Source organism: Balaenoptera physalus (assembly GCF_965194825.1).
Source record: "Balaenoptera physalus genome assembly, chromosome: 1".
NCBI lineage: Eukaryota > Metazoa > Chordata > Mammalia > Artiodactyla > Balaenopteridae > Balaenoptera > Balaenoptera physalus.
The window spans coordinates 161,562,721-161,588,769 of NC_138882.1; the positions used below are offsets into that span (position 1 = coordinate 161,562,721).

Sequence of the window (26,049 nt, forward strand, 5' to 3'; positions counted from 1 at the left end):
AGCAACTAATTCTTAGATTTAACATCAAAAGTATGATCCATAAAAGGAAAAATTGATACCTCATCAAAATTAAATTTCTTTTGCTCTGAGAAAACCTTGTTAAGAGGATGAAAAGACAAGCTATAGACTGGGAAAAATACTTGCAAGTCACAGAGCCGACAAAGGACAAGTATCTAGATTTTATAAAGAACTCTCAAAATCTAACATTAAAAAAACAAATCCAATTAGAAAATAGGCAAAAGATATTAAAAGTGATAACACCAAATGCTAGTGAGGATACAGAGAAACTGGATCACTCATACACTGCTAGTGGGAAAGTAAAACGATATAGTCACGCTGGAAAACAGTTTGGCAATTTCTTAAAAAAAAAAAAAAAACCACAACTAACTAAAATTAAATATGCAAGTACCAGTTTACCCAAAATTGCACTCCTGGGGATTTATCCCAGAGAAATGAATAATTACGTTCACATAAAAGCTTGAATATTTACAGCAGCTTTATTCATAATAGCCAGAACTAGAAATAACCCAGGTATCCTTCAATGGATGAATGGTTAAAAAAACCTGTGGTATATCCATACCATGTAATGCTACTCAGCAATGAACAGTATCCAACTACTGATACTCATAATAACCTAGATGAATCTCCAGAGAATTATGTTAAGTGAAAAAAGTCTACCTTAAAATGTTACTTATTGTATGGATACATTTATATAACATCATTGAAATGAAAAACTTTTAGAAATGGAGAATAGACTAGTTAGAATAGAACAGCACCAGGGGTTAAGGAGGGGGTGAAGTGGGAAGGAAGTGGGGGTGGCTATAAAAGGGCAACATGAGGAATCCTTGTGGTGATGGAAATGTTCTGTGTCTTGACTGTATCCATGTCAATATCCAGGTTATGATACTGTACTACAGTTTTACAAGAGGTTACCATTGGGGAAAACCAGTAAATGATACATGGGATCTCTATTATTTTTTATAACTGCATGTGAATCTACAATTACATCAAAAATAAAAAGTTTACTTTAAAACATGAAAAATCTATAAACTGGTCATGTAAGTTTAATATCTATGAAGGTGCTTGATTTGTCACAATTAGAGGGTTGAATTACTTTATAAAGAGTAAATTTAGCCAGACCTAATATAATTTCCTCCTATAGTTGCATAGTGGCCATGTAGTCATAGGAGAAGAGAAGTAGCCTTCATTATGTTTCCATAGTTTAAAGTTTAAATGGTCTTCCTCTTAGGTGGGTAAGTGAGATGTACCTGTAAACCCATATTTAGAGCAGGGCAGTCAGTGAGTCTTCTTTGGCTTGGAGGGAATGATGAGCAGGGCTCTCCAGGGGATAATCCTGGGCTAATGCCATTTTACATCTTTACTAATGGTCTGGATAAATGAACTGCATTCACATAAATTAGTTAATTAAGGAGAATTAGCAATACTTTAGAATGTAGTAATTTAATTTAAAGTGATCTTAATATATTAGGATGAGATTCATTAACATAAACACTCTCCAAAAAGAACAGGCTTTATCCTTTCAAAAGGTGTAAGAGAAAATGTGACTTAGAAACCAAAGGCAAACTGAACAGATTTTTAAAAGTAATACACATGACTATGTATTACTTTATTATTAATTTTATATGATAATAATAATAATAATGTAAAAGTTGCATGGGCAAAAGTAGACTACCAGCCAAAAATAACATGGAGCTGAGAACACGCCATGCAGTCAGTATACCTACACCTTACCGACTAGAGAACCCACAATGACTCTCAAATTTCTTCTCCCCTCTAACGTAGCTCTTAATCATTATTTACCGAGTTCTGACTGAAACTCACCCCCTCTGTTATTTTTATATCATTCTATAATTTTGTAATTGTCATCAGTCTTCAGCTAGTAGGAGGTGCCTAGGCAGCATCATTATTCCATTCCTTTTCTAGTAACCCAGATACATAGCAGTCTTAACCTGTACAGAGATTCAAGAAAGAGACTGTAATAGTAGAAGCCATGGGTTCTCGTCCTGGATCTTCCACCTATTATTTATGCAACGTTTGACAAGGCAAAATCTCTCAGAGTCTCAGTCTCTTCATTTGTAAAGTGGCCTTGCCCTACTCATAAGATTTCTGGGATCTTAAGAAGTAAAATGTGAAGGCATTTTGATAACCTACAAGGACAAGGTACAATTAAAACTAAAGCCTAGTAGAACAGAAGAGTGGCTAGTGATAGAACTCTGTTTTCAGAGAGGAAAGGGAAAAAAAATGTTAATTAATTCAACAAATATTTATCAAATATCACTTATATGCCAAGCACTGTTCTATGCACTAAGGACTCAGTGGTGACCAAGACAGCCAGGTCCATGCTCTCATAGAACACACAGAGGAGGAATATGAGGACCAACAATAAACAAGTAAACAAGGTAATTACAGATCATGATAAGTCACCTCTAAACAAGGTGACATGCTAGAGCAGGATGTAGGATTTTCCTTAACGTGGCAGTTACTGATTGTCTCCCTGAAAAGGTAGGAAGGAGTTAGCCACATGGAAAGCCGGCGGAGGAGCATTCTGGACACGGGGATCTTTTCAGTACAAAGTTCCTACAGAGGGAAAGTGCTTGAAGGGTTAGAGGATCTGAAAGACTGCATGATAAACAAGACATTGTACATCAATGGTACAATGATGAAACTGGAGAGGCAGGCAGAGGCCAAGTTGCAGAGGGCATTAGAAGTCATGGTAAAATTTGGATTTTAAGTGCAATAAGAAGCCATTCAGAGGTTTTTTGTTTTTTGTTTTTTAACATCGTTATTGGAGTATAATTGCTTTACAATGGTGTGTTAGTTTCTCCTTTATAAAAAAGTGAATCAGCTATACATGTACATATATCCCCATATCTCCTCCCTCTTGCGTCTCCCTCCCACCCTCCCTAACCCACCCCTCTAGGTGGTCACAAAGTACTGAGCTGATCTCCCTGCGTTATGCAGCTGCTTCTTACTAGTTATCTATTTTACATTTGGTGGTATATATAAGTCCATGCCACTCTCTCACTTTGTCCCAGCTTACCCTTCCCTCTCCCCGTGTCCTCAAGTCCAGCCTCAATGTCTGAGTCTTTATTCCTGTTCTGCCCCTAGGTTCTTCATAAACATTTTTTTTCTTTAGATTTCATATATATGTATTAGTATATGGTATTTATTTTTCTCTTTCTGACTTACTTCACTCTGTATTACAGACTCTAGGTCCATCCACCTCACTACAAATAACTCAATTTCATTTCTTTTTATGGCTGAGTAACATTCCATTGGATATATGTGCCATATCTTCTTTATCCATTCATCTGTCGATGGACACTTAGGTTGCTTCCATGTCCTGGCTCTTGTAAATAGAGCTGCAATGAACATTGGGGTACATGACTCTTTTTGAATTATGGTTTTCTCAGGGTATATGCCCAGTAGTGGGATTGCTGGGTCGTATGGTAGTTCTATTTTTAGTTTCTTAAGGACCCTCCATACTGTTCTCCATAGTGGCTGTTTCAATTTATATTTCCACCAACAGTGCAAGAGGGTTCCCTTTTCTTGACACCCTCTCCAGCATTTATTGTTTGTAGATTTTTTGATGATGGCCATTCTGACTGGTGTGAGGTGATACCTCATTGTAGTTTTGATTTGCATTTCTCTAATGATTAGTGATGTTGAGCATTCTTTCATGTGTTTGTTGGCAATCTGTATATCTATTGTCTATTTAGGTCTTCTGCCCATTTTTGGATTGGGTTGTTTGTTTTTTTGATATTGAGCTGCATGAGCTGCTTGTAAATTTTGGAGATTAATCCTTTGTCAGTTGCTTCATTTGCAACTATTTTCTCCCATTCTGAGAGTTGTCTTTTCGTCTTGTTTATGGTTTCCTTTGCTGTGCAAAAGCTTTAAGTTTCACTAGGTCCCATTTGTTTATTTTTGTTTTTATTTCCATTTCTCTAGGAGGTGGGTCAAAAAGGATCTTGCTGTGATTTATGTCATAGAGTGTTCTGCCTATGTTTTCCTCTCAGAGTTTTATACTGTCTGGTCTTACATTTAGGTCTTTAACCCATCTTGAGTTTATTTTTGTGTATGGTGTTAGGGAGTGTTCTAAATTCATTCTTTTATATGTAGCTGTCCAGATTTCCCAGCACCACTTATTGAAGAGGCTGCCTTTTCTCCATTGTATATTCTTGCCTCCTTTATCAAAAATAAGGTAACCATATGTTTATATCCTGTTCCATTGATCTATATTTCTGTTTTTATTTCTGCTTTTGTGCCAGTACCATACTGTCTTGACTACTGTAGCTTTGGAGTATAGCCAGAAGTCAGGGAGCCTGATTCCTCCAGCTCTGTTTTTCTTTCTCAAGATTGCTTTGGCTATTCAGGGTCTTTCGTGTTTCCATACAAATTGTGAAATTTTTTGTTCTAGTTCTGTGAAAAATGCCATTGGTAGTTTCATAGGGATTGCATTGAATCTGTAGATTGCTTTGGGTAGTACAGTCATTTTCACAATGTTGATTCTTCCAATCCAAGAACATGGTATATCTCTCTATCTGTTTGTATCATCTTTAATTTCTTTCATCAGTGTCTTATAGTTTTCTCCATACAGGTCTTTTGTCTCCTTAGGTAGGTTTATTCCTAGGTATTTTATTCTTTTTGTTGCAATGGTGAATGGGAGTGTTTCCTTAATTTCTCTTTCAGATTTTTCATCATTAGTGTATAGGAATGCAACAGATTTCTGTGCATTAATTTTGTACCTGCTACTTTACCAAATTCATTGAATAGCTCTAGTAGTTTTCTGGTAGCGTCTTTAGGATTCTCTCTATATAGTATCATGTCATCTGCAAACAGTGACAGCTTTACTTCTTCTTTTCCAATTTGGATTCCTTTTATTTCTTTTTCTTCTTTAATTGCTGTGGCTAAAACTTCCAAACCTACTGAATAATAGTGGTGAGAGTGGGCAAACTTGCCTTGTTCCTGATCTTAGTGGAAATGGTTTCAGTTTTTCACCATTGAGAATGATGTTCGCTGTGGGTTTGTCATACATGGCCTTTATTATGTTAAGGAAAGTTCCTTCTATGCCTACTTTCTGGAGGGGTTTTATGGTAAATGGCTGTTGAATTTTGTTGAAAGCTTTTTCTGCATCTATCGAGATGATCATATTGTTTTTATGCTTCAATTTGTTAATATGGTGTATCACATTGATTGATTTGTGTATATTGAAGAATCCTTGCATTCCTGGGATAAACCCCACTTGATCGTGGTGTATGATTTAATGTGCTGTTGGATTCTGTTTGCTAGTATTTTGTTGAGGATTTTTGCATCTCTGTTCATCAGTGATATTGGCCTGTAGTTTTCTTTCTTTGTGAAATCTTTATCTGGTTTTGGTATCAGGGTAATGGTGGCCTCGTAGAATGAGTTTGGGAGTGTTCCTCCCTCTGCTATATTTTGGAAGTGTTTGAGAAGGATAGGTGTTAGCTCTACTATAACTGTTTGATAGAATTCACCTGTGAAGCCATCTGATCCTGGGCTTTTGTTTGTTGGAAGATTTTAATCACAGTCTGAATTTCAGTGCTTGTGATTGGTCTGTTTATATTTTCTATTTCTTCCTGGTTCAGTCTCGGAAGGTTGCGCTTCTCTAAGAATTTGTCCATTTCTTCTAGGTTGTCCATTTTATTGGCATATGGTTGCTTGTAGTAATCTCTCATGATCCTTTGTATTTCTGCAGTGTTAGTTGTTACTCTCCTTTTTCATTTCTAATTCTATTGATTTGAGTCTTCTCCCTTTTATTCTTGGTGAGTCTGGCTAATGGTTTATCAATTTTGTTTATCTTCTCAAAGAACCAGCTTTTACTTTTATTGATGTTTGCTATCGTTTGCTTCATTACTTTTTCAGTTGTTTCTGCTCTATCTTTATGATTTCTTTCCTTATGCTAACTTTGGGGATTTTTGTTCTTCTTTCTCTAATTGCTTTAGGTGTAAGGTTAGGTTGTTTATTTGAGATGTTTCTTGTTTCTTCAGGTAGGACTGTATTGCTATAAACTTCCCTCTTAGAACTGCTTTTGCTGCATCCCATAGGTTTTGGGTCGTCGTGTTTTCATTGTCATTTGTTTCTAGGTATTTCTTGATTTCCTCTTTGATTTCTTCAGCAATCTCTTGGTTATTAAGTAGTGTATTGTTTAGCCTCCATGTGTTTGTATTTTTTACAGATTTTTTTTTCCTGTAATTGACACCTAGTCTCATAGCCTTGTGGTCGGAAAAGATACTTGATATGATTTTAATTTTCTTAAATTTACCAAGGCTTGATTTGTGACCCAAGATATGACCTATCCTGGAGAATGTTCCATGAGAACTTGAGAAGAAAGTGTATTCTATTGTTTTTGGATGGAATGTCCTATAAATATCAATTAAGTACATCTTGTTTAATGTGTCATTTAAAGCTTGTGTTTCCTTATTTATTTTCATTTTGGATGATCTGTCCATTGGTGAAAGTGGGGTGTTAAAGTCCCCTACTATGATTGTGTTACTGTCGATTTCCCCTTTTATGGCTGTTAGCATTTGCCTTATGTAATGAGGTGCTCCTATGTTGGGTGCATAAATATTTACAATTGTTATATCTTCTTCTTGGATTGATCCCTTGATCATTATGTAGTGTCCTTCTTTGTCTCTTGTAATAGTCTTTATTTTAAAGTCTATTTTGTCTGATATGAAAATTGCTACTCCAGCTTTCTTTTGATTTGCATTTGCATGGAATATCTTTTTCCAACCCCTCACTTTCAGTCTGTATGTGTCCCTAGGTCTGAAGTGGGTCTCTTGTAGACAGCATATATATGGGTCTTTTTTGGTATCCATTCAGCCAGTCTATGTCTTTTGGTTGGAGCATTTAATCCATTTACATTTAAGGTAATTATCGATATGTATGTTCCTTTTACCATTTTCTTAATTGTTTTGGGTTTCTTATTGTAGGTCTTTTCCTTCTCTTGTTTTTCCTGCCTTGAGAAGTTCCTTTAGCATTTGTTGTAGAGCTGGTTTGGTAGTGCTTAATTCTCTTAGCTTTTGCTTGTCTGTAAAGATTTTAATTTCTCCATCAAATCTGAATGAGATCCTTGCTGGGTAGAATAATCTTGGTTGTAGGTTTTTCCCTTTCATCACTTTAAATATGTCCTGCCACTCCCTGCTGGCTTGCAGAGTTTCTGTTGAAATATCAGCTGTTAACCTTATGGGGATTCCCTTGTATGCTATACGTTGATTTTCCCTTGCTGCTTTTAAAATTTTTTCTTTGTATTTAATTTTTGGTAGTTTGATTAATGTGTCTTGGCATGTTTCTCTTTGGATTTATCCTGTATGGGACTCTCTGTGCTTCCTGGACTCGATTAACTATTTCCTTTCCCATATTAGGGAAGTTTTCAACTATAATCTCTTCAAATATTTTCTCAGTCCCTTTGTTTTTCTCTTCCTCTTCTGGGACCCCTATAATTCAAATGTTGGTGCATTTAATGCTGTCCAAGAGGTCTCTGAGACTGTCCTCAATTCTTTTCATTCTTTTTTCTTTATTCTGCTCTGCAGTAGTTATTTCCACTATTTTATCTTCCAGGTCACTTATCCGTTCTTCACGTCAGTTATTCTGCTATTGATTCCTTCTAGAGAATTTTTAATTCCATTTATTGTGTTGTTCATCATTGTTTGTTTGCTCTTTAGTTCTTCTAGGTCCTTGTTAAATGTTTCTTGTATTTTCTCCATTCTATTTACAAGATTTTGGATCATCTTTACTGTCATTACTCTGAATTATTTTTCAGGTAGAATGCCTATTTCCTCTTCATTTGTTTAGTCTGGTGGGTTTTTACCTTGCTCCTTCATCTGCTGTGTGTTTCTCTGTCTCCTCATTTTGCTTAGCTTACTGTGTTTGGGGTCTCCTTTTTGCAGGCTGCAGGTTTGTAGTTCCTGTTGTTTTTGGTGTCTGCCCCCAGTGGCTATGGTTGGTTCAGTGTGTTGTGTAGGCTTCCTGGTGGAGGGGACTAGTGCCTATGTTCTGGTGGATGAGGCTGGATCTTGTGTTTCTGGTGGGCAGGTCCCCGTCTGGTGGTGTGTTTTGGGGTGTCTGTGACCTTATTATGATTTTAGGCAGCCTCTCTGCTAATGGATGGGATTGTGTTCCTGTCTTGCTAGTTGTTTGGCATAGGGTGTCCAGCACTGTAGCTTGCTGGTGGTTGAGTGGAGGTGGGTGTTAGCGTTGACATGGAGGTCTCTGGGAGAGCTTTCACTGTTTGGTATTACACGGAGCTGGGAGGTCTCTGGAGGACAAATGTCCTGTACTCGGCTCTCCCACCTCAGAGGCACAGGCCTGACACTCGGTTGGAGCCCAAGGACCCTGTCAGCCACACAGCTCAGAAGAAAAGGGAAAAAGAAAGAAAGAAAGAAAGAAAAAATAAAATAAAATAAAGTTAATAAAATAAAAAATAAAAAATAATTATTAAAAATTAAAGTGACACAAAAAAGAAAAAGAAAGAAAGAGAGAAGAGAGCACCCAAACTAAAAAACAAATCCACCAATGATATCAAGCGCTAAGTACTAAAAAAAAAAAAAAAAAAAAGAAAAACCAGACAGACAGAACCCTAGGACAAATGGTAAAAGCAAAGCTGTATAGACAAAATCACACAAAGAAGCATACACATACACACTCACAAAAAGAGAAAAAGGAAAAGTATATATATATCGTTGCTGCCAAAGTCCACCACCTCAATTTTGGGATGATTCATTGTCTATTCAGGTATTCCACAGATGCAGGGTACATCAAGTTGACTGGAGATTTAATCCGCTGCTCCTGAGGCTGCTGGGAGAGATTTCCCTTTCTATTCTTTGTTCGCACAGCTCCGGGGGTTCAGCTTTGGATTTGGCCCCGCCTCTGTGTGTAGGTCGCCTGAGGGCGTCTGTTCTTCGCTCAGACAGGACGGGGTTAAAGGAGCAGCTGATTTGGGGGCTCTGGCTCACTCAGCCTGTGGGGAGGGAGGGTATGGATGCGGGGCGAGCCTGTGGCGGCAGAGGCCGGCGTGACGTTGCACCAGCCTGAGGCGCGCCGTGTGTTCTCCCAGGGAAGTTGTCCCTGGATCACGGGAACCTGGCAGTGGCGGGCTGCACAGGCTTCCGGGAGGGGCGGTGTGGATAGTGACCTGTGCTTGCACACAGGCTTATTGGTGAATGCAATAGCAGCCTTAGCGTTTCATGCCTATCTCTGTTGTCGGCGCTGATAGCCGCGGCTCCTGTCCATCTCTGGAACTCGTTTAGGTGGTGTTCTGAATCCCCTCTCCTTGCGCACCCTGAAACAATGGTCTCTTGCCTCTTGGGCAGGTCCAGACTTTTTCCCGGACTCCCTCCCGGCTAGCTGTGGTGCACTAGCCCCCTTTAGGCTGTGTCTACACAGCCAACCCCAGTCCTCTCCCTAGGGTCTGACCTCCGAAGCCTGAGCCTCAGCTCCCAGCCCCCGCCCACCCCGGCGGGTGAGCAGACAAGCCTCTCGGGCTGGTGAGTGCTGGTTGGCACTGATCCTCTGTGCGGGAATCTCTCCGCTTTGCCCTCTGCACCCGTTTCTGTGCTCTCCTCCGTGGCTCTGAAGCTTCCCCCCTGCCACCCCACCGTCTCCGCCAGTGAAGGGGTTTCCTAGTGTGTGGAAACTTTTCCTCCTTCACAGCTCCCTCCCACTGGTGCAGGTCCTGTCCCTATTCTTTTGTCTCTGTTTTTTCTTTTTTCTTTTGCCCTACCCAGGTACGTGGGGAGTTTCTTGCCTTTTGGGAAGTCTGAGGTCTTCTGCCAGCATTCAGTAGGTGTTCTGTAGGAGTTGTTCCACATGTAGATGTATTTCTGATATATTTGTGGGGAGGAAGGTGATCTCCACGTCTTACTCTTCTGCCATCTTGAAGGTCTCCCATTGAGAGGTTTTTAAGAGGGGGAGTAATATTATTCAATTTGCATTCTTCAAAGACCACTTTGGCTGTTCCATAGAGAATGGACTGAGAAAGAGGTATAGAAGCAGGGAAGCCAGTTAGGAAGATATTGTGATAGTCCCAGTGAGTGATACCAGTGTCATGGAGTAGGGTAGTGGCAGTGGAGATACAGATAGAAATAGACAGATTAAATATTTTATATTTTCATGGTAGAACTGACAGGAGTTGTTGATGGGTTAGAAGTGGGGAGGAACCAATGATGACTCCTAGTTTTGGCTTAATCAACTGTGTGAATGGAGGGGCTATTCACTAAATGGATTGGGCTGGGGAAGGAATAGTTTAGAGGAAGAGGAAAAATACGTTTGTGAAATGGATATAAACTCACTGTCAAATTGAACTGGAAATGGAAATCAACTTGAACATTTATCAAACAATTCTTGATAAAGATAGTAAGGATGCACTGAGATGGTAAATGAGAGCATATTAGAAAAAATAAAACTCATTAAGGCATTAACGTCAAGGGGAAGCTGCTAGCTGTTCTGGCCCAAGCTTCCTAATACAGCAAACCCAGGCTGAGTTCAGCTACGCTCTGTAAGTTTGGGGTTGCCACTGGAAGTCCAACTCTGGCTTCAGCCTCAAGTACATAGTAGGAATAGTGGGAATTCCATTCATTCAAAAATTTTTGAGTATCTACTATGTGTCAGGTATTATTCTATACACTGGAGACAGTCCAGAACAAGACAGACTGGGGCTTCATTCTCCCTCCCATCCCACCCCCATGTTATGCATATACTGAGACTAAAGTCCCGAGCAAGTTTTTAACTGCATAAAGCTCTTTTTCACAACAACTGACTTAGAAACCAAGTGTTCCAGCACCTTCTGGCCGTTGGGATATTTGTGACTATACCCTTTCCAAAGCAGATAAAGTAGTAACTTCTCCTGACTCAGGAGACTTGGGACCTCACCCAGTCCTGCCAATAACTGCTAAGTGCATGACTGTGAGTGAAAGAGTCATTTTTGTTCTCTTGGTCTGAGACCTCTGCTGTGGAAAGAGAAGACTTAGCTAAATAAAGTGGTTCTCAAACTTATCTCAGCTGTGGACCCTTTCTCGAAGTAAAATCTTACATAGAGCTCCACATATGAAACAGCTAAGAGTGGATCTTCGGCTTGAAATGTGCACTGAAGGCTCACAGTCCCACTCATCAGGCTCTCCTCATCTCCCAAGGTAGTTTCTGAGCCCCCCTCCCCAGACAGCTCAAAGCTTAGAAGGTAGAAGTTTGAAAACCACTAGTTCAGATGATCTCCTGCAGGTCCCTCCTGTTCTAAGATTCCATTTCTCTATAACAAAAGCACTATAAACAGCAGAAAAACAAGACACAGTCCATTACCTTAAGGAGCTTAAAATCTAGTAGAGGAGATGTATTACAAGAATCAAGCAATTTGGCTTATTGAGCAGCTTCTATGTGCATGGGACCATGCTAGGTGTGCTGTGACACTTCCTACTTCTCTTCAGTTGAAGATTCTGGCTCATGGCATTCTGGCATCTTCTTCACCCCAAGTCCTGCCATTATCCTGGAAGATTCCAAGGTCCATATAGATCACCCACCAATGCCTTGACATCTCACTTCCTCAGTCTCCTTATCTCCAATTACCTTGTCATCTCTCCCACTTTGCCAACTACTTGCATAACCACACTAAGGGTTGTATCATCAATAACTGCTTCACTTCTGAAATACTAAAATTAGACATCTGGATTCCAGCTTTTCCTTTTTACATAATTTGCTCTCAGTGCAATCATAAGTACCTTAAATTCCTTGTCCAGCTCCCTTTACTTGCTTCTTTATCCAATGCAGAGTCTATAGAGTTCATTATTTTACTCACTGTCCAAATAAAATATTCAATTCTCTTGCCCTATTGTCCTTCCACTCCATTTATGTGGCAGAACCTCAACCCTGGATAAATTCAACTGTCTTCTCATGTCTATACTAAATGTTGTTAAACATAAATTCAGGGTCTCTGGCCTTGACTGGACCCTCCACAGTCAGCTTTCCTTTCCATCCCTGCTCTTCCCAGTCAGCTTTCTTTTCCTTTCTCCACAGTGATTATTTCAAACTTTTTCACTCTCTTGCAAACTCTGATATTTCTATTCCTCTCCGACTTTCAGCAGATGACTTTGCTTCCTGCTTCACAGAGGACACAAAAACCATTGAACAAGTCCTTTGGTTTCCTCTTAAGTTAAAAACCCATTTGGATCTCTGTCCATCCTCCCTTTCTTCCTCCCGATACGATGGACAAAGTGGCCTACCTCCTGACTAAGGCTAGCTGTTTTCTGATTTTCTGAGTCATAAACCTGCCCATTTGGGGACTCTTTCCCACGAGTAATTAAACATACACAAATTTCCTCTTAGCTTGGCTCCATAATCTCTTCTCCTCTTCACAATCAAACTTTTTGGAAAGCGTTATCTACACTCACCATTTTCACGTACTCATCTCTCACGCCCTCCTCAATTCACTCCCATTCACCATCCCATGGGATGGGATCTAGGAAGCGATCTGTTTTCTGCCCTTCATTGGAACTACTCTTATTAAAGTCTCCAACCACCTTCTTGTTGCTAAATTCAGCAGTCACTTTTTATCCATTATTTTGTTTGACTCATTGGCAGTACCTGACACTCTTGACTACTCCTTTCTTCTTTTTTTTTTTTTTTTTTTAGAAATTTCATGTAATGATTGAAACATTTATATTAACATATTTCCATACATATTTCCATACAAATACAAGATTTTTAGAAATTTCATGTAATGTCTGAAACATTTATATTAACATATTTCCATACAAATAACCCAATGAAAGTTTAGTATTAGTTGTTTTGTTTGTTTTTTTATACTGCAGGTTCTTATTAGGCATCAATTTTATACACATCAGTGTATACATGTCAATCCCAATCGCCCAATTCAGCACACCACCATCCCCACCTCACCGCAGTTTTCCCCCCTTGGTGTCCATATGTCCATTCTCTACATCTGTGTCTCAACTTCTGCCCTGCAAACGGGCTCATCTGTACCCTTTTTCTAGGTTCCACATACATGCATTAATATATGATATTTGTTTTTCTCTTTCTGACTTACTTCACTCTGTATGACAGTCCCTAGATCCATCCACGTCTCAACAAATGACTCAATTTCGTTCCTTTTTATGGCTGAGTAATATTCCATTGTATATATGTACCACAACTTCTTTATCCATTCGTCTGTTGATGGGCATTTAGGTTGCTTCCATGACCTGGCTATTGTAAATAGTGCTGCAATGAACATTCGGGTGCATGTGTCTTTTTGAATTATGGTTTTCTCTGGGTATATGCCCAGTAGTGGGATTGCTGGGTCATATGGTAATTCTATTTTTAGTTTTTTAAGGAACCTCCATATTGTTCTCCATAGTGGCTGTATCAATTTACATTCCCACCAACAGTGCAAGAGGGTTCCCTTTTCTCCACACCCTCTCCAGCATTTGTTGTTTGTAGATTTTCTGATGATGCCCATTCTAACAGGAGTGAGGTGATACCTCATTGTAGTTTTGATTTGCATTTCTCTAATAATTAGTGATGTTGAGCATCTTTTCATGTGCCTCGTGGCCGTCTGTATGTCTTCTTTGGAGAAATGTCTATTTAGGTCTTCTGCCCATTTTTGGATTGGGGTGTTTGTTTCTTTGATATTGAGCTGAATGAGCTGTTTATATATTTTGGAGATTAATCCTTTGTCCGTTGATTCATTTGCAAATATTTTCTCCCATTCTGAGGGTTGTCTTTTCGTCTTGTTTATGGTTTCCTTTGCTGCGCAAAAGCTTTGAAGTTTCATTAGGTCCCACTTGTTTATTTTTGTTTTTATTTCCATTACTCTAGGAGGTGGATCAAAAAAGATCTTGCTGTGATTTATGTCAAAGAGTGTTCTTCCTATGTTTTCCTCTAAGAGTTTTATAGTGTCCAGTCTTATATTTAGGTCTCTAATCCATTTTGAGTTTATTTTTGTGTATGGTGTTAGAGAGTGTTCTAATTTCATTCTTTTACATGCAGCTGTCCAGTTTTCCCAGCACCACTTATTGAAGAGACTGTCTTTTCTCCATTGTATATCTTTGCCTCCTTTGTCATAGATTAGTTGACCATAGGTGCGTGGGTTAATCTCTGGGCTTTCTATCTTGTTCCATTGATCTATGTTTCTGTTTTTGTGCCAGTACCATATTGTCTTGATTACTGTAGCTTTGTAGTATAGTCTGAAGTCAGGGAGTCTGATTCCTCCAGCTCCATTTTTTTGCCTCAAGACTGCTTTGGCTATTCGGGGTCTTTTGTGTCTCCATACAAATTTTAAGATGATTTGTTCTAGCTCCGTAAAAAATGCCATTGGTAATTTGATAGGGATTGCATTGAATCTGTAGATTGTTTTGGGTAGTATACTCATTTTCACAATGTTGATTCTTCCAATCCAAGAACATGGTATATCTCTCCATCTGTTGGTATCATCTTTAATTTCTTTCATCAGTGTCTTATAGTTTTCTGCATACAGGTCTTTTGTCTCCCTAGGTAGGTTTATTCCTAGGTATTTTATTCTTTTTGTTGCAATGGTAAATGGGAGTGTTTCCATAATTTCTCTTTCAGATTTTTCATCATTAGTGTATAGGAATGCAAGAGATTTCTGTGCATTAATTTTGTATCCTGCAACTTTACCATATTCATTAATTAGCTCTAGCAGTTTTCTGGTGGCAGTTTTAGGATTCTCTATGTATAGTATCATGTCATCTGCAAACAGTGACAGTTTTACTTCCTCTTTTCCAATTTGTATTCCTTTTATTTCTTTTTCTTCTCTGATTGCCGTGGCTAGGACTTCCAGAACTATGTTGAATAATAGTGGTGAGAGTGGACATCCTTGTCTCGTTCCTGATCTTAGAGGAAATGCTTTCAGTTTTTCACCATTGAGAATGATGTTTGCTGTGGGTTTGTCATATATGGCCTTTATTATGTTGAGGTAGGTTCCCTCTATGCCCACTTTCTGGAGAGTTTTTATCAGGAATGGGTGTTGAATTTTGTCAAAAGCTTTTTCTGCATCTATTGAGATGATCATATGGTTTTTATTCTTCAATTTGTTAATATGGTGTATCACATTGATTGATTTGCGTATATTGAAGAATCCTTGCATCCCTGGGATAAATCCCACTTGATCGTGGTGTATGATCCTTTTAATGTGTTGTTGGATTCTGTTTGCTAGTATTTTGTTGTGGATTTTTGCATCTATATTCATCAGTGATATTGGTCTGTAATTTTCTTTTTTTGTAGTGTCTTTGTCTGGTTTTGGTATCAGGGTGATGGTGGCCTCATAGAATGAGTTTGGGAGTGTTCCTTCCTCTGCAATTTTTTGGAAGAGTTTGAGAAGGATGGGTGTTAGCTCTTCTCTAAATGTTTGATAGAATTCACCAGTGAAGCCATCTGGTCCTGGACTTTTGTTTGTTGGAAGATTTTTAATCACAGTTTCAATTTCATTACTTGTGATTGGTCTGTTCATATTTTCTGTTTCTTCCTGATTCAGTCTTGGAAGGTTATACCTTTCTAAGAATTTGTCCATTTCTTCCAGGTTGTCCATTTTATTGGCATAAAGTTGCTTATAGTAGTCTCTTAGGATGTTTTGTATTTCTGCAGTGTCTGTTGTAACTTCTCCTTTTTCATTTCTGATTTTATTGATTTGAGTCCTCTCCCTCTTTTTCTTGATGAGTCTGGCTAATGGCTTATCAATTTTGTTTATCTTCTCAAAGAACCAACTTTTAGTTTTATTGATCTTTGTTATTGTTTTCTTTGTTTCTATTTCATTTATTTCTGCTCTGATCTTTATGATTTCTTTCCTTCTGCTAACTTTGGGTTTTGTTTGTTCTTCTTTCTCTAGTTTCTTTAGGTGTAAGGTTAGATTGTTTACTTGAGATTTTTCTTGTTTCTTTAGGTAGGCTTGTATAGCTATAAACTTCCCTCTTAGAACCGCTTTTGCTGCATCCCATAGGTTTTGGGTCGTCGTGTTTTCATTGTCATTTGTCTCTAGGTATTTTTTAATTTCCTCTTTGATTTCTTCAGTGATCTCTTGGTTATTTAGTAACGTATTGTTTAGCCTCCATGTGTTTGTCTTTTTTACGTTTTTTTCCCTGTAATTCATTTCTAATCTCATAGCGTTGTGGTCAGAAAAGATGCTTGGTATGATTTCAATTTTCTTAAATTTACTGAGGCTTGATTTGTGACCCAAGATGTGATCTATCCTGGAGAATGTTCCGTGCGCACTTGAGAAGAACGTGTAATCTGCTGTTTTTGGATGGAATGTCCTATATATATCAATTAAATCTATCTGGTCTATTGTGTCATTTAAAGCTTCTGTTTCCTTATTTATTTTCATTTTGGATGATCTGTCCATTGGTGTAAGTGAAGTGTTAAAGTCCCCCACTATTATTGTGTTACTGTCGATTTCCTCTTTTATAGCTGTTAGCAGTTGCCTTATGTATTGAGGTGCTCCTATGTTGGGTGCATATATATTTATAATTGTTATATCTTCTTCTTGGATTGATCCCTGGATCATTATGTAGTGTCCTTCCTTGTCTCTTGTAACATTCTTTATTTTAAAGTCTATTTTATCTGATATGAGTATAGCTACTCCAGCTTTCTTTTGATTTCCATTTGCATGGAATATCTTTTTCCATCCCCTCACTTTCAATCTGTATGTGTCCCTAGGTCTGAAGTGGGTCTCTTGTAGACAGCATATATATGGGTCTTGTTTTTGTATCCATTCAGCCAGTCTATGTCTTTTGGTTGGGGCGTTTAATCCATTCACGTTTAAGGTAATTATCGATATGTATGTTCCTTTCTTCTTGAAATACTCTTTAGCCTGGCTTCCGTAACACACACTCTCCTGACTTTTCTCCTACTTCTCTGGCTGTTTTGTCCCATTTTCCTGTTGGGAGCACTCCTTTTGTCCACATAGAGAGGTTTACCTTAGGTTTCTACCTTTGAGTGTTTTTATCAACCAATATATGGGAACATCTTATCCATCTGACCATCTACTTATTGATGATTCTCCAATTTATCTCCAGCCCAGGCCTCCAAACCCATAAATCCAACTGTTTGTTGAACATCCACACATGGCTGTTCCAAACACACTCCGAAGTCACTGTTTCAAAAGCTGAACTCCTCTCTCTTGTTTGACACCATCAAAACAGAAAATTAAGTCTTCCTTAACCTGTTCTCATACTCAAATCTCTGCCTATAGTATCTTCTTCCTCACTTCCTATACTCATTAATCCCTGAGTCCTGTTGACTCTGTCTCCTCTCAATTCCATCCACTTGTCACCATCCTCACAAACATCATTACAATAACAGCCTCCTAACTGGTCTTGCTACCTTCATCCTGGTACCAACCATCTACTTTCCACACAGCAGGCAGAGTGATTTTCCTAAAGCACGAATCTGTTTGTGTCTCTCCCATGTTACTAAACCCTGCAGGAGTTTCCTATTGTCCAAACTCCCTAGTGCAGACATACGTGTTCCTTCATGGTCAGGTCCCTGACTACCTCCTCATTCTCATCATCTCCTTCCTCATTCCCTCTCTTCACACTCTAGGCTATAGCAGCATTGAGGTCATTTTTAGTTCCTCAAACAAATCAGCTTTTTCTTGCACATGTCTATCTCCCCTGAAAACTATTCTCCCATCTTTTTCCTTGGCCCTTAAATTCTCATACTTTAGGACTCAATTTGTCACTTCCTTTAAGAATATTTTTTAGTTCATTAGCCTAGACCAGAACCCCTCCTTTGTGCTCCCATAGTATCCAATACTCCCTTGTTTAACTGTTTATCTTCCCCCATCAGGCAATATGGACCCTAAGGATAGGACCTGTGTCTTATTTTGTAGCTTCAGTATCTACCTACAGTACGTGGCACATGGTAGATATGCAGTTTATTGCTGAATGTGACTGTGTAATGGATCTGTGATAAGGGGGGCTGGGAAGTAGGGCACAGAAGATAAGCAAGCAGGGAAACATAATGAGAAGAGGAGAGAGGAAAACATATGGCAGATATGTAGACTTCACTTCTCACAGTCCCAGTGATGGGAAGCAGTTTGGACCAAGTCATGGAAACAGGTGGCAGCAAGGACTTCTTTACTTGAAGTCCAGTACCTTTTTCATGGCAAGGTTCTCCACCTCCAAATGAATTAAGGCCACAGCCTTGCTCCCTGGGGCAAGTATCTCTGCCAATTATCCCAAATCAGCTGAGTGGATTTTTGTCAGCTTTGATTATTAATGTCAAATTTTTCTCTGAAAAGCGTTCAGATTGGCCATTTCATCTCCAGTGCCACTTACTTAATCTAGACTACTATCTTTTCATCTGTGGTGAATATCCAGATTAACTGGTCTGTCTTTTCTCTCTGATTCATCTCATGCAGAGTTACTAGGACTATCTCCCTCAAAAGCCCTATAACACTATTCTTGTGCTCAAAACTAGACATTTTCCCCCATACAACAAACCTATATGTTGTGACCTGGCTTCTTGGCTCTTTGCTCCTGTGACCACTATTACACCTGTTCTCCACCATCTCTCCAGTATCTCTTCCCACTTCTGCAACTAGGTTTCATGACTGCGAATCTTGGACTTAGAGCTCACTCTAAACTTAAAACCAGTTTTTAAGATGGCATAAAATTCAGGGGCCCAAAACTGGCAAAACAATCTCTTCTATTTTAGAACATTTACAAAGATAAAAATTTGGCTACACCTAGGCAATATTTTCTCATTTCACTGAGAAGGTATCCTTTAATATGGTATATAAGTAAAAACTGACATCTATTGTTTCCATTGGATGATCTATTTCTAGGTTTTTGCCCAGACAAAATTTAATTGCATCTATTAGTATTTGTGCCAAAACACAGTAATGCATTTGTCTAAGTCTCAAAAGTTTCTGTGTAAGATACTTTTGGTGGAAAAGTAGAAATACAAGAGTTAGAGGGCAAGATTAACAACAACAGCAGCAAAAAAGGAAGAAAGAAAGAAAAAGAAAGGAAGGAAGGAAGGAAAATTCTCAAAACAATTATCAGACATAATGTTAAATAAAAATAGCAAAAAACAAACCTCTCTGCAAAGTATAGTCTTAATTATTTAAAAAATACATATATATGTATGTATACAGAAAAAAGACAAGAAAGAAAAATTAGGACATTAACATCTCTTCCTGGGGGGAATTATGGGTTATTATAATCTCCTTATACTTTTCCATGCTTTCCAGATTTTCTAAAAAAGCATGTATTTATTTTTAAAAGCAGGAAAAAACGTTTAAAAATGTAATAACATACCAAAAAACAAACTTTCTGGGGAATTCTTAGAACTAATTTTTCCATGCACATCATTTGGAAATGAATGTCAAATTTTTATAATAATCAAGCCAAATAAAATGTACCCCCCAAATAATTAAAGTGATATGGGATTTTCTCAGTTTACCAGAGCTCCTCTCTCTCTTCCTTTGGACTTTGAGTCTCTACTTCCAAAATTGGTACTTTAGACACAAGATCTTTACAGATATTTTCAGTTGTAATTAAATTAGCAGCTGCAGTTTTTCTCCCTACAGTAAAATGATTTAATTGCTCAAATTCTTGTGAAAGCTTCAAGACCTGTAAAGTTAAGTGAAAAGACAAATATTCTATTTTGCATACTCTTATGCATGCCTGTGTATTGATTCCCTTAAATGCTTAAATAATTATTGGCTTAAATAATATAAATTGGCATCCAAATTGAAGTCTTATTCCAATTTAACAATTTGCAGTTGTTACATAATCTAATCCATTTTTACCATAGGCACAAGAGTGCGTAAGTCCATGGTTTTAAATAAAGGGGGTATTTTTGGTCTTTGGGATTGGCTTCCCAGAGTGCTGTTTAGGGTTTTGTTCTATCTTTTAACAAGCAAAAAGATGTAATACTCTATTAGAGCTTTTACATTATTATCACATATTTTTGTTCTCAAGTTTTGAGTGTACTTCATTGATTCATAAAAGCAATAATATACTATTGCAAGAAAACATTAGAAAGAATACTAGTTATGCATTACAGAGAACATATTTCTTCCAGTCTGCTCCTATTTGTTTGGAAATACTTGAACATATAAGGGCTCCCAGACTGTCGTAGTGATTCTCAAGCTTTAGTGAATAAGAGCATCACCTGAGGAGTTAAAAGAATGCAGTCTCACATCGCCACCCCACTCCTGAGATTCAGATCAGTGGTATGGGCTGGGAAATGGGAATTTGTATTTCAAATAAGTCTCCCAGGTAATTCTGATGCAAGTGGATGCTTTGAGAATCACTGGTCTGCTGTGTGGTTCGGCAAAACATTTGTTCAGGTTTTTGTTTTGTTTTGTTCTTTGACAAACAGATTCCTTTCCTCAAAGACTGCTCTTTATATCTTCATATAAAATGAAAGAATGTCTCCAGAAGGCAGTAGAAAGGGTGGATGGGGGACAGTTCCAAGAGTGGAAGATGAATCCCTCTCCAAGTATTGCACGAAGATAGACAAAAACCTGCCTGACTCCCATTCTGAGCCTCTCTGAAAATGCAAAGTTTTTAATAGTTACTATGTTTGATTCTAAGAACACAATGGATTTAATTCTAAAGATCAATTTAGGTTCCTTAAAGGAATCCTTCGGGTCTCCTAGGCCTTTTCAATTTTCTGAAGAAAAATTACAGTGTGTGATACGGGTTATAATCCCGTAACTCCACATAATCTTATACGGACTATAACCTCTCCAGGGAGAAGGCTGGTTTTACACTGGACCTTAGGCGGTGGGAAGATACGGACAGGTGAAGAAGAGACTATAGCATATTTTAAGCATGATCAGTATGGTCAAAGGTATAGTATGGAACTGAGTATGGAGTATATGTGCAGAAGTGAGGAGGATGGTCTTACTGGAGTAGAGGCTACAAGATGAGGAGCCGAGGAAATAAGATTGAGGGGGAGGGATCAGATTATGAAGGGACCTGAAAGACAAGAATTTCCTTAATGAGCTTGCATTATTTTTGTAAGCAGGATAACAGATTCCAAAATGCTACTTCGTCACTGATTTTTATAGTCACTGTAAAAATTTAAACATTAAAAATAGTAAATGTTAGTTTCTTAAGAAGTAAAGAAAGCCAAACAGAATTTAGACTTGATGTTCTAGCAAACTGAGACTTGCTGAAGGTTTCTGAAGAGGAAGGTGACTTTGACACTAAGTGCTTTCTAGGTATTCTGGATTCTCACAGGACAAAGTTGGTGGATATCGTAGGTGGGCAGCTTTGCTCTTTATCATGAAGAAAGGTAAATCCATAGGACCTTTCATGGCACAGATGCTGTGCAACAGGACCAACTCTGTTCCACAGCCTCCTCCCTACCAAAATTTTATCCTGGTTACATAGCTCAGTCTCATCATCAGCCATATTCAAGTACCATAAAGTATTCAGTTGACTGTTCCACTTTATGCTTGAGGCCCTAGAGTAGGGAGGACAGAGCTTAGGCTGAGAATCACCAGGCAACTTGGTAGTTGTTTAATATCCCGAGTCTGGTGTTCGTATCTGTAAACTGAGGAAGCTGGCCTACATGAACACACCCCTTTCCAGCCCCAATAAAACCACAGCCTATAAAACAGGGGCTTTAGTAAATACATAAAATACAATTTTTTAAAGCCACTCTTAGCAAGACTACCTTTAAGTCTAAAGCACTCTATGTTCTAAAGAGAAACTGGAATACAACTAAAGAATCAAAGCTTCAAAACTGAAACTTTTAATGAGTAAAATTTTGATGGAAACAGAATACATATAGTCTCAAAGTACCTCCCCACAAAATATTTATTAATTGCAAAGGGAACAGGAATAACTTTACAGTGGAGAAATCTGGCAGAGAGTACCATACCCAAAGTAAATAGAACAAAAGGATATCCTTTTGTCTTCTGATACAATGCATTGAGAAGGATATAACATCACTTCTGTAGTATTCCTGCCAAAATTATGTAACCTAAATTATATTGTGAGGAAACATGAGAAAAATCCAAATTGAGGGACATTCTTCAAAATAAATGATTTGTACTCTTCAAAAATAGCAAAGTCACGAACAACAAAGAATGAGGAACTGTTGCAGATTCAAGGAACTTTCGAGATGTGACAATGAAATGCAATGTACAGTCCTGGATTGGACCTTGGACTAGGAAAAAAAAATGTCCTTTTGCTATAGAGTGGGACAATTAGTGAAATTTGAATACAACCTGTAGATTAGATAATAGTACTATATTAATATTAATTTCCTGATTTTGAGACTTGTACTGTGATAAAAAGATGTCACTGTTTTTAGCAAACATACATGGAAACATTTAGGGGTAAAGGAGTATTATGTCTCTACTCTCTGAGGGTAGGAAAAGTGTGTGTGTGTGTGTGTATGTGTGTGTGTGTGTTGCAAGAGAGAGACGCTGATAAAGCAAATGTGGTACCGTGTTAACATTGGGAGGGGTAAGAGAATATGGAAAGTCTTTATACTATTTTGCAACTTTTCTGTAAGTCTGAAATTATTTCAAATTAAAAAGTCTTTTAAAAGAGAGGGAGAGAAAACCAGATTACCAGGACAGTGATCTGGATCTCTGGTTTTATACTGTATTCTTCTCACTTCATTTCACTCTCTATGTTAAGTTTTCTGATGATATTTTGAAAGACAAGATCCTTCAGTTGTACATTGTGATGAAAACTCATCTTGCTGACAAGGTCCCCAAAACAAAGCTTAGATGTAGGATGTGCCCTACACATCTATCCTCCCAGGCAGCAAACCCTATTTGCTGGACCTTTCCCTCCTTAGGTCACATACTATTTGATCTATGTCCCAATCCCTCAGCAACTTACTCCCTGACTTCAGGGTAACAACTTCATATAGGATAAATTTGACCTTGATTTAGTTTTCCACTTCACATGTGGTATTAAAATATAACTCAATATATTTTAACTGTTGTGTTCAAGCCTTTAGTCCTTCCTGCCATTTTAATCAACATCAAGAGAGTGACTGAGGAAGGGACTTTTTCAACCAGGAGTTGATGATAACCTAATAGGTAGAACTCTAGAAGTTACACTACTGGCAGTCTCTCCATTTAGTGTTGGACTAACCCTCATCTGGTAGTGCCATTTTATACTTGGGGAATGAATTGGGGTTGGGACATTTAAACATTTTCTGGATTCTAAGTATAAGCCTAGTTTTCAGTATAATTGGGAAAGATGCTTTGATTCTAAGTCTTTAAAGTTGAAGACATTTTAGTAAACCTCTGTTTTTGCATTTTTTTATAGTGGTAAAATATAAAAAACATAACATCTACCATCTTAACCATTTTTAAGTGTGCAGTTCAGTGGTATTAAATACATCCACATTGTTGTGCATCCATCACCACCATCCACTCCCATAACTTTTTTCATTTTGTAAAACAAACTCTATACCTATTAAATAACTCCCCAATTTTTCCCTCCACATAGCTCCTGGCAACCTGCATTCTACTTTCTGTCTCTATGATTTTGACTACTCTAAGTACCTCATATAAGTGGAATCAAATAGTATTTGTCTTTTTGTGACTGGCTTATTTCACTTAGCATCATGTACTCAAGGTTCATCCATGCTGTAGCATATTGCAGAAATACCTTTTTTTTAAGGTTGAATAATATTCCATTGTATGTATATACCACATTTTGCTTCATCATTCATTCATTGATGGACACTCGGGTTGCTTCCACATTTTAGCTATTGTGAATAATGCTGCTATGAATATGTGTGTACAAATATCTGTTCAAGTCTCTGCTTTCAATTCTTTTGCATATATACCCAGAAGTAGAATTGCTGGATTATATGATAGTTCTATTTTTGAGTTCACCTTTTACATTATAATATGTGTTTTAAAAACTGAGCCATTGGGAAGCTTATTTAAAGTAAAAAATTTATAGATTAATCCTAAGAGTGAAGTACTGGCTGAAGTCTGAATATTTATTCTGAAATACAGCTTGATTTATAATCCACACTATAAGGCAATTTATTCTATAATAATAAAAGAAACTCCAATTTCCAAGTTATCTTTTACTGAAATTAGTTTCTTTTTATCTTATCCTCATAAAAGATATGTCATACATCAAACATTTAAATACATAATAATTTAGTCTCACCTTTGTTTCTAATTCAGAATTCTCTCTTTGTAGCAGGTCATACACTATTAAAAAATCGTCTCTGTCTTCTGCTGCCCCTGGAAGACTTTGAATTTCATTATAAAGGCATATAAGTTCTGACTTTGATTTTTGCAATTCCTGATTAAGAAATGACAATATTTAGTAGAATAAAATAAGACTTTCCATAGAAAAGGTATACTATTGCTAAAAAGGAATCTTTGAAATGATTCTGACAAATTTTTTGCTTTAAATATTTCAACCTGTCCTCTGGCAGACAGACTCCTTTCTTTAGTAAAGCAAAGATTCCTTAAATCAATTAATTAAACTAAGCATTCTTTTTCTAAATTTGCCTTTCTCTTTTAATGCCCTCCCTGCTCCAATTCTGAAAAAAAGTACCCAGAAATTAAACACAAGGAAGCTCAAAGAGCCAAGGCAAGCCAGCCCAAGAGTAGCAGGCTCCCTCCTGCAGTGGCCAAAGTCTGGGCACTGGGGTCTCCACTCAGAGCCTGATAGTAAAAGCTGGTGCAGCATAAGATAGTTCTAGAAGCTAGCAGCAACCGGCCCAGAGGGGCTTTCTGCACAGGGGCAACCCTAACAGGGTCAGGCTGGGTAAGAAGTGTTGTTTGTTGGTCTTGTCAAAGAGCTCCTTCCCATAGAAAACCAGGAACTGGGCTCCGTGTGCCCTGTAGGAGGCCAAGCCTAAGGCCCTGGCTTTGGACAAGGCACCCAGGCAGCGGAAAGCAGCCCCTGGACCGGCCATGGTTATGGATGGTCACATGCCATAAGCATTCTTAATTTCTATCACTTATAGGTTCAAAGACTGGGTTTCTAGTTAACCCTACTTTATGAAAGGCTTGTATAGAGGTAAATCTTCAGCAACTCCTGCATTAGTTATATTACCTGTTTTAAAATGTATCTTTTTAAAGTTACTTTTTATAGGACAGGTCCTATGTGGTTTACCTTTAATCTTGTGACAACTCCATAAGGTAGGGTTATTGAAACTGAGGCTCAGAGAACTAAAGTGATCTGCCTAAATTCATATAGCCAGGAAGTGGAAAAGTTGAGATCCAAACTGTCTCACTGACTTCAAACACTGTGTTCTTCACTACAAATTATGCTGTCTTACTTAATAATGCATATTCAGTGACTTAATAAACTAGTGTTTCCTCTAATCCTCTGATTTTTTTTCCATATTCATGAGAGAAAACATTTTAGTTAGATGTAGATTTTAATCAAATTTCTGCATTGATGACATGGAATATGCAGTGTTTGATTGGCGGATGACGGGGCCTGAGAGTCAGGCCATGGTGCCCTATGAAGGAACAGGTGACATAAAATTTATTTAGGAGAGGAGTTACTTGGTATATTCCTAAAGGCTTGAGATCAGAGAGGGAGGAAAGTGTTGATGAGGAAGGCACTGGGCAAAAAGGAAAGAAGGTAGGGAGTGGCCACCCAAAACCATAGCAAGAGGGCAAGTAGTATCAATGTCCTACCTCATTTCATGGAAAATTCCTATAAGTCATCAGCATGGGATATAGAGTATTGTGCTATCTCTCACCCACTCTGCAAACTGATTGTCACCATCCTCTAAATTAGTGATCTAGACTTCCATGAACTCACTTCCAGGTCTCTCTTCCAAATATAGGCTGGTATGTCTCCTGATAGACTTTTCCAAGATGGTAGGACCAGCAGTTAAAAGGAGAGACAAGTCTGGGCCACTATGACCACCATAATAATCAAATCCCTTCTACTTAAAGGACTCTTTCTGGGTAGTGTTGGAACTCAGCCTGGAGAAAGAACAGTCACCCCATTGTTACTGATATAAATAATATTCTATAGCTACAATTTATTTTAAAATAAAAATGAATGATAACATGAAATCCCTAAATTACAA

At 38.1% G+C, this 26,049-nt stretch overlaps 1 protein-coding gene and 1 pseudogene across 7 annotated transcripts in view; both read right to left on the reverse strand.

Moving 5' to 3' along the window:
- The window catches only part of CCDC30 (coiled-coil domain containing 30), a 154,629-nt gene that overhangs the window by 67,185 nt on the left and 61,395 nt on the right, over window positions 1-26,049 (reverse strand). Inside the window, exons 10-11 of one of the 6 annotated variants that reach the window (XM_082466118.1) lie at window positions 24,156-24,293; window positions 19,450-19,619 (exon numbers count right to left, since the gene is read on the reverse strand). The exons of the other annotated variants lie outside the window; for them this stretch is intronic. Of the exons in view, the coding sequence (XP_082322244.1) occupies window positions 19,450-19,619; window positions 24,156-24,293 (308 nt within the window). The remainder of the gene's footprint in view (window positions 1-19,449; window positions 19,620-24,155; window positions 24,294-26,049) is intronic. 6 annotated transcript variants of the gene reach the window in all.
- Window positions 24,227-26,032, reverse strand: LOC309663159 (transmembrane protein 256 pseudogene; annotated as a pseudogene). Its single transcript has one exon. The product of its transcript is annotated as a transmembrane protein 256 pseudogene (transcript).